The sequence below is a fragment of the Tenrec ecaudatus genome, chromosome 14 (genome assembly GCF_050624435.1).
Source record: "Tenrec ecaudatus isolate mTenEca1 chromosome 14, mTenEca1.hap1, whole genome shotgun sequence".
In the NCBI taxonomy this organism is placed as follows: domain Eukaryota; kingdom Metazoa; phylum Chordata; class Mammalia; order Afrosoricida; family Tenrecidae; genus Tenrec; species Tenrec ecaudatus.
The window spans coordinates 40,181,890-40,189,586 of record NC_134543.1 but is presented as its reverse complement, the minus strand read 5'-3'; the positions used below and the strand labels follow the sequence as shown (position 1 = coordinate 40,189,586).

At 55.9% G+C, this 7,697-nt stretch overlaps 1 protein-coding gene across 1 annotated transcript in view; it reads right to left on the bottom strand.

Moving 5' to 3' along the window:
- Positions 1-584: 584 nt before the first annotated feature.
- The window catches only part of SPTB (spectrin beta, erythrocytic), an 82,578-nt gene continuing 75,465 nt past the window's right edge, over positions 585-7,697 (bottom strand). The window contains exons 32-35 of the mRNA XM_075531705.1: positions 3,636-3,892; positions 1,219-1,392; positions 911-953; positions 585-752 (exon numbers count right to left, since the gene is read on the bottom strand). Of these exons, the coding sequence (XP_075387820.1) occupies positions 585-752; positions 911-953; positions 1,219-1,392; positions 3,636-3,892 (642 nt within the window). The remainder of the gene's footprint in view (positions 753-910; positions 954-1,218; positions 1,393-3,635; positions 3,893-7,697) is intronic.

Sequence of the window (7,697 nt, the reverse complement as noted above, 5' to 3'; positions counted from 1 at the left end):
ACCCGGGGAGCCCCTGGCCCAGAACTAGGGCTCTGGGAGCCAACCTCACTTTTCACAGCTCCTTACCCCCAGCCCCAAAGGGCAGGGCAGGCCTTTCCCTGGCTTTCCCCTCTCTCCCTGGGGTGGAGGGTGAGAGCAGCGTGGGGATGACCCCAAGGCTTGCTTTGGGAATGGGCAAGGTTTGAGGGGCCCCCTAAGCCTTCTCCAGCTTTTAAAGTGTTTGGGGAACTGAGGACCCTCTGCTCTGAAGGTGGGGTGGGAGAGGTGGCCCTGTACCATTTCCTGCCCCCCCCCCACTCCCCACCCTCCCTTAGGCTCAGCGTTGCCACACCAGCAGGGTGCCTCTTTCCCCTGGGCCAGAGCTGCTGGTGGGTGAGGGGCGGAGGCTGACTTCGGGCTTGGGGACAGGCCCTGGGCGGGCAGGCAAAGGCAGCTATTTGCAGTGCAGCGGGCCCGGCTACACGGCAGGCAGGCGGCAGGCAGCAGAGGGCAGCCCGTGGCGTGGGTCAGGCCCGCGGGGGCCAGATAGGGCCCGGCCCTGCACTTGCGGGCGCTCCATGGCTCTCGCTCAGCGCCGCCGCCTGCTACTTTTTCTTGGGGAAGAAGCTGAACCTCTTCTCTTTGTCTTTCTTGCCGAGGGTGGCGTCGGTGCCCACGATGGAGGGCAGGGGCAGGCTCTGCGCCTTGACGCGGATGCTCTGGGACTCGTTGATGGCCGTGCTCACGCCCTGCAGCCAGGACAGCATCTCCTCCTGCGGGATTGGAGGGTCGGCCCAGCAGGGGACGCGGGGCGTGCTCCCAGGGCTACCCATTCTGGGGCAGGTGGCTTGGGTCCCTTCCTCCCGCCCACCCGGTAGTTAGCCACCTGTGGTCTGAGCAGGCCCTACGTGGCACGTGGCACTTCACTTACCTCATCCTTCCCATGGAAGAGCCACTCGCTGCCATTACTCAGCCTAGGAGGACAGAGAGTTTACTGTCGGGTGCCATCTCTGGAGGCCTCTACCTCTGTCCATGCCCCTTGAGCTGGCCCAGTAGCTGAGACCCTCCCAGGCAGCAGGGCACCTCTGAGAGGGGCAACCATTTGCCCTATTTTTTTTTTTTTTGCCCCATTTCCTAAGAGAGCTACTCAGGCCCATTGCTGCTGGTTGGTCTCATATGGTGGGCCCAGCCCCGCCTCCAGCCGGGCAAGTTCAAGGCCCTGGGAGGGATGGTCCTCACCTCAGCTTGAAGACGTGTTTTTTCTTCTTGTAGTTGGCAGCAACCTCACAGACAGCGTGTCTCAGGGCCAGAGGTTCCTCCCCATGGTAGGGGACCCCAAGGGCCAAGTTCTTGGCATCTTTGTAGAAGGTCAACTCGCTGTTCCTGAGCACGCAGTACAGGTTGTTCCAGGACCTGGGAAGCAGCAGACAAGACAGGTCACCCCCATCCCTGGTACCAAAAGTCAACAGTGGCCACCTGGATCCATTCCAACTCACGGTGACCCCACATGTGTCAGAGTAGAACTGTGCTCAGGGGACTTCCCGTGGCTGATGCTTCAGAAGGACCTTGCTAGGCCTCCTGCAAGGCACTGCGGGGTGAGCTCGAACCTCCGAGCTATTGACTGGCGCCCAGTGCACTCACTGCTCCATGCACGGGCTTGAGTCTCCTGTGATCACTTCGTGCCTCCTTTTTTCATTACGTCTTATTCTCCCTGATACTTATAACGCGTTTTACTGTCAGACTAATAAGTACAAAAAGGAGAACCATCTGCGGGTAATTAGGCCACTCAAAGCCACTATTTTCCACAGACATTTGGCGCTCTCTTACACACCCCTGCAGTCTTTCTCCCGCTCCCACGCACAGCGACACTGGATCGTACTGCGCATTCACTTCACAGCCCGCTTTCAAGCTTGACCCCATGCCAGGGGTCTGTTCCCATATCTGCAAATATCCCTTCAAGGAAATCCTGAGCAGTTGTATGCTAGACAAATCATGATGTAGATAAACCAATGTATATATCATATGTAAACCAATCCTTTGGACCAAACCAAACTCCCTGCCATTGAGTCAATTCTGACTCATAGCGACCCTACAATACAGGAAAAACTGACATTACAATTTAAATAACAATGTGATCAACATTCTTGGATATAGATGTGTGTGTATATATCTATATATGTATGTATATATATGTGTGTGTATATATGTATGTGTGTGTGTATATATATATATATATATATATATATATATATATATATCTCAATTTGAACTCAGCTCTGGTAGTAAAATGACTGAACCCAAGACCACAGTACCAGCCTCACTTTCCAGGTGTGCTGACATCATCGGCTTATTTGACCCCTCCCTAGGTTCTGGTAGGTGAAATGAGCAGGGTTTTGTCTATTGTTTTCTTGTTTTGATCACATCAGCCCCGTGTACCGGGCAGTTTCTAGGAAACACCTTTGTGCAAATCTAGGCTCATCTCTTGGCATACTTGGTGGGAACAATATGCTCATAAACCAACCTGTGGGTGGCTCTGAGCTGCTTCTCTGACACATGCACGGCAAACAGGTCTTGGCATTTTTATAGCAGCAAACACTGAGAAACATGAAACTCCCCTGCTTTCTCCTCCCCGTTGAGGGCAGGAAGGTGAGTCAGAAGGACACATCGAGAGAAAGTACTGGGGGGTCAGAGAATGAACCCGAGCCACGTAAAGTTGACTGCAGAGTGTTCTAAGGTGTCTCGATTGCTGACTCCATCCCTAGCTTATAGCTCAAGTAAGGCAGCACCCAGGTCTAAAGCCTGGGCCTTTGGAGTAAAATCCTGCCCTCCCACAAAGGACCATCTCTCGGAGGTGGTCTCCCACATGGAAAGCGAGACCTCAATATCATAGCTTTGTTGTGAAGATTTTATCAGTCATACATGGGAAGCCCCTAATATAGTGCCTGGCATATAGTAGATGCCTGGTAGTTGTGAGCCCCCTTTTCCCTGGTGGCCTCTCCTTGGGGCAATAAACCTTTCTAGGTGGTCTGGTGGCATAGTGGCTTTGAGTTGGGCTGCAATACACAAGGTCAGTAGTTCAAAGCCACGAGCCTCTCTTTGGGAGAAAGATGAGACATTCTACTCCCGTACAGAGTTACAGTCTCGGAATCTCACAGAGGCAGTTCTACTCTGTCCTACAGGGCCATGAGTCCACATTGACTTGATGGTGAATTGGGGTTTGGAGGGTGCTTGGGTTCCCAACTTGTGGAAGGAATTTGAAATGGTTTCAGGGAGTCTCTCCTGATCTGTCCTATCATGTGGCTTTGGGACTCTGCCTGGCTCCACCTCTTGAAACTGCCCCATTTCCCTGGCTATGCCTGCAGGCCCTTCCAAGTCCAGGTAGAGGTAGCCCTGGATAGACCAAACTCAAGGACATGATCGGGAGCATCCCCTTTTCACAAAGGAGGGAGCTAGCCTTGAGGCTGTGTACCTGGGACTCTGGCCTGGAACGGAAGGAAGATGGCCATCTCCTATCCCAACCCCCAAGAGAGGGCTGCCCGGAGCTCTCCTAGTCCAGAGGCAGAGGCCACCCTCCCCCAACACCTGTGCACTCTTGAGGCGGAGCGTTCCCTGGGAGCCACCCTCCCCACCAGGTGCTCCCACCCTCCCACACAGACCTGTTGGATGCCTTCTTGTTGGGCCCCTCCAGGTCATGTTTGCGGCCCAGGTAGCCCTCCATCTGCACGCTGTGCCCATGGTCCCGCTGCACCGGCAGTGTCGTGGGCTCATCGCCTTCACTCAGAGGGGTGTCCAGGACCTTAAAGTGAGGCTCTGTGTGGGGCCTCTCCTCGCCCAGCTTCTCCTCCAGGCAGCCCAGCAGCCCCCGAGGTGGTGGCGGCTGCAGCCCCTGAGTGCCGGGCCTTGAGTCTTCCCCCTGCTCAGGAGCACAGGGGAAAAGCACACCTTGCTGAGGACTTGGGCCCACGGAAGGGCCTTCTTAGAAAAGCTGGAGAGTCAGCAGACTTCTGGAGGCCTTCCTGGGCCCCACCTGATCCCAGCACCCCCTGCCCAGCCTGGTGGCTTCCCTAGACACTACACAGGCTTGACTCCCCCTCCAGAGAGTGGCAGGGTGGCTCCTCCCTCCGACAGAGCTGGAGGGGCCTGGGGGATTATTTTGCCATGCTGGAGTTGTCACGACCCCTTGCGGGTCAGAGTGGAATCGTGCTACACAGCATCTTCAGTGGTTTTTTTTTCCAAAGTAGATCGCCAGGCCTGTCTTCCCAAGTGCATCTGGGTGGGGGAGAATCACCAAGCCACCCCCCAGGGACTTCCACAACCTCAGCCCAGCGTTGCCTGGCTTCCTGCCCTCCTCGCTGCCTCCGCCAGCTGCTCTGCCTTCAACTGCGTTCTGGTTGGGGCACCAGCAAGAGTTCACATGGACACAGGGTTCTGATGTGAAGGAGATTTGAAAACCACACGCACTGCAATGTTGAAGGGGGTGGCTCTTTCCTTACCTTCAGATTGTGGCAATGGCCTTCACACGAAAGGCAGGCTCTAGGCCACATGTTCCCCTGCCTGCAGGCTGTTGTGCGGCGCTAGCTGCCCTGGTCCCACCACTGGATGGGAATTTGTGGTGTGAAGCAGTGGTCCCTAACTCTGGCTGGCATTTACAGACACCCCAGGCCCCACCCCCGAGGTATCAAGTGCACACATGTCTGGAGCGGGTTATTTCTTAATGAGCTTTTCATGTGGTTCAGATGCAGTGAGGGGACATGCCATCGCTTTTACCTCCCCACACCTTCCTGTGCAAGGAGGATGGGGTGACCTCCCCCCAAAGCCATGTGAGGGGCCTCCAAGGCCAGGGAGCCGTTCACTGTCTCCAGAGGTGCCCACAGGAAGGAGAAGCAGGCCTCTTGAGCCCTGCTGGGCCTCTCCTCCACAGGGGCAGGGTGGAGCTGAGGAGGGCAGCCACTGTGCGCTGAACAGAGAATGGGTGGGTGGGTCTCCCCCATGCCCCTAGATACACAAGGGGCATCCAGGAAGGCAGCCTGGTCTGAGCCATCTGGCCAGAAACCTTCTCCAAAGGCCCCACAGCTGGAGGGAGGGCTCGGCAGGCCCCTGAGTTGGCCGGCAGGGCAGGGACACCTGCAGGACCCAGCGAATCCACAGCACAAGCCTTGCCACCCTGCCTGACGCCCGGAGGTCCAGAGCTGCACTGAGGATGAAGGACCATGCTCTGCTCCCCACTAGGGACCTTCAGACTTCAGACCAGAGTGAACGAGAGGAGGTGCTGGGGGCCATGGAGGACCCTCAGATTGAGGGTTTCAACCGAAACAGACCAGGCAGACTTTACCAGCCTGAATGTGGCCCGGCTCGGCCTGAGATGGCATTAGGAACAGCAGAGGGGAGTGTCCGGGGAAAGGTGTGAAGGTCTGTAGGAAGTAGGGCAAAGCGGGTCATTGGCACTGTCGGCGAGTGCTTTGGGCTGCGAGCCAGAGGGTTGGTAGTTCAAATCCACCAGCTGCTCCATGGGGAAAAGTGGAATCTGCCTGCTTCTTTAAAGTTGTACCAAGCCTCAGGGCCATTATGTAGCGTCTCTCTGAGTTGGCATTGACTCGATGACAGCGGAGTGGGTTTGATTTGGGTAAGGTCTCATGCAAGGAAAAGCTAATGAGTCTGGGAAAGCTGGAAAACCACTGACCTAGACTAACACCCTCCTGCTACACTGAGGAAGCCAAGGCCCAGCGAGGCTGAATGGTTTGCCCAAAGTCACACAACTGATACGGTATGGGAGGCAATTAGAAGCAGGTATTCTAGGGCTGGACAAACCCATTCTCCTCTGCCTGCCTCAGACCCTTACAGGTTATGGGGCTGCCACCTTCCTCTCAGGGCATGTTACAGTACCGGCATCTTGGAGAGTCTTCTATGAGCCTGCATCGCTCTGAAAGCTGCAAAGCTCAGCCTGCCTCCACCTCCAGCAGGGAGGGCAGATGGGGGTTAGCACAGGGCGGGGAGCCTGGGTTCTGGGGACCAGGTCAGGCCAATCCTCACACTTGAGAGGAAAGCTTGGGAGGTGGATTAATACAGAAATGGAAGACCTGGTGCGTAGTGGTAATGCTAACCTTGACATCCGCAGTTTGAAACCAACAGCTGCTTCTAGGGAGAAAGACGAGGTTTTCTCCTCCTGTAAAGAGTTTGGTCTCAGAAACCCCCAGGGGCAGTTCTGCCCTGTCCTACAGGGTCACTGGGAGTCGGAATCCGCTTTATGGCAGGGCGTGTGTGTGTGTGTGTGTGTGTGTGTGTGTGTGTGTGTACCACTTCTTACCTCTCAGTTTGTCTCAAGCCCAAAGCTGGGCCTGTTCCTCCAGGAGAGGATGCCTTCCAAAAAACTGGGCTAAGCTGCACTGCTCCTTTGGTGACCGGCCGGGAAGCTGAGAAACCCCACACCCTCAACAGGGTTTGCACCTCTCCGCTGGCCTGCCGCCTCCGGAGACTGGCTCTGGCGTCACTTTCACCTCACTGTCCTTCCTCCCCGAATAGAGATGGCTTCCCCGCGGGACTGCTGCACTCTTTAATCCCACTGCCCTGTTCCCAGGTCATGGGTGTGTGGACATTCAGAGGACATGGCCACTGTCATCAAAAGTCATGTGCCTGGGCCTTAAATTGCCTTTGGAAGACAAAGGATTTGCCAGTATCTGCAAGATTTCGGTTCTGCCCCTGATTGTCCACCTGCCAAACCCACTGCTCCCGAGCTGATCCCAACTCATCACGTTCCTCGCAATCCTGTAGGACAGAGTAGAAGTTCCCTGTGGGTGTCCAAGACTTTAAATCTTTATTTAGCCTCATCTTTCTCCCGAAGAAATTCTGGTGGGTTCGAACTGCTGACCTTGTGGGTAGAAGCTCAATGCATAACCCACGGCACTACTAGAGCTCCTTGGCTGTCCAGAGATATATCTCCTGGAGTTCCAGCACCTGGGGAGGAGCCCAGAAGGAGGTTGGGAGGTGCAGTGGGCTGTTGGAACCTCCCTCCTCCCAGGGCAAAGGAGGTGACCAAGACAGGGGTAGAAGTGGGGGCGGGATGCAAGAGAGGAGGGATGGGACGGGGCTTCTGAGTCTCTCCTCAGCTCCTGAGGGAGGTGGATCACATCCCTGGGGAAGGCAGTGCAGAGACGTATGCATGCGTGCGTGTGTGTGTGTGTGTGTGCGTGTGTGGTAGGTGACACCCACTGGACTCCCAGGCAAAAACCAGACCCTGCCCTTCCCAGGACCCAAAGCCCAGGGGGGTGGGTCAGAAGTCTCCGGGCCCCCATTTGGGGGCAGAGAGACCTTGGGAAAGTCACACAACCTTCTAGCATCTATTTTCATCAACACAAGTGGGAGCAAGCAGTACCGTACCTCCGTCACAGGTGGTCGGGATCAATTTAAAAAGGATGCTGCCTGTAGGTGGTGCTCTATTGTGATCCTCTCCCCACCTCCTGCCAGCCCCGAAGGCAGGCTGACTGGCCAGTGTCCTATGTGGCCAGTGTGACAGTTCCAAGCCCCCCTTGGTCCTTGGAATAGGGGACACTTGAGACTGAGGTATGGAGAAGCGGGAAGCCCAGTCACTGGCAGGCAAGGTCTCAGCGCCAGCCATCCCCAGCCATTTTCAGGTGGAACATTCTGAGGCTTGGCCAGGTAATTGGAAGCCAGGTGAGCAAACTTGCCCTGGAGCCCTCCCCTAACTTCAGGGCTTGGAGGGG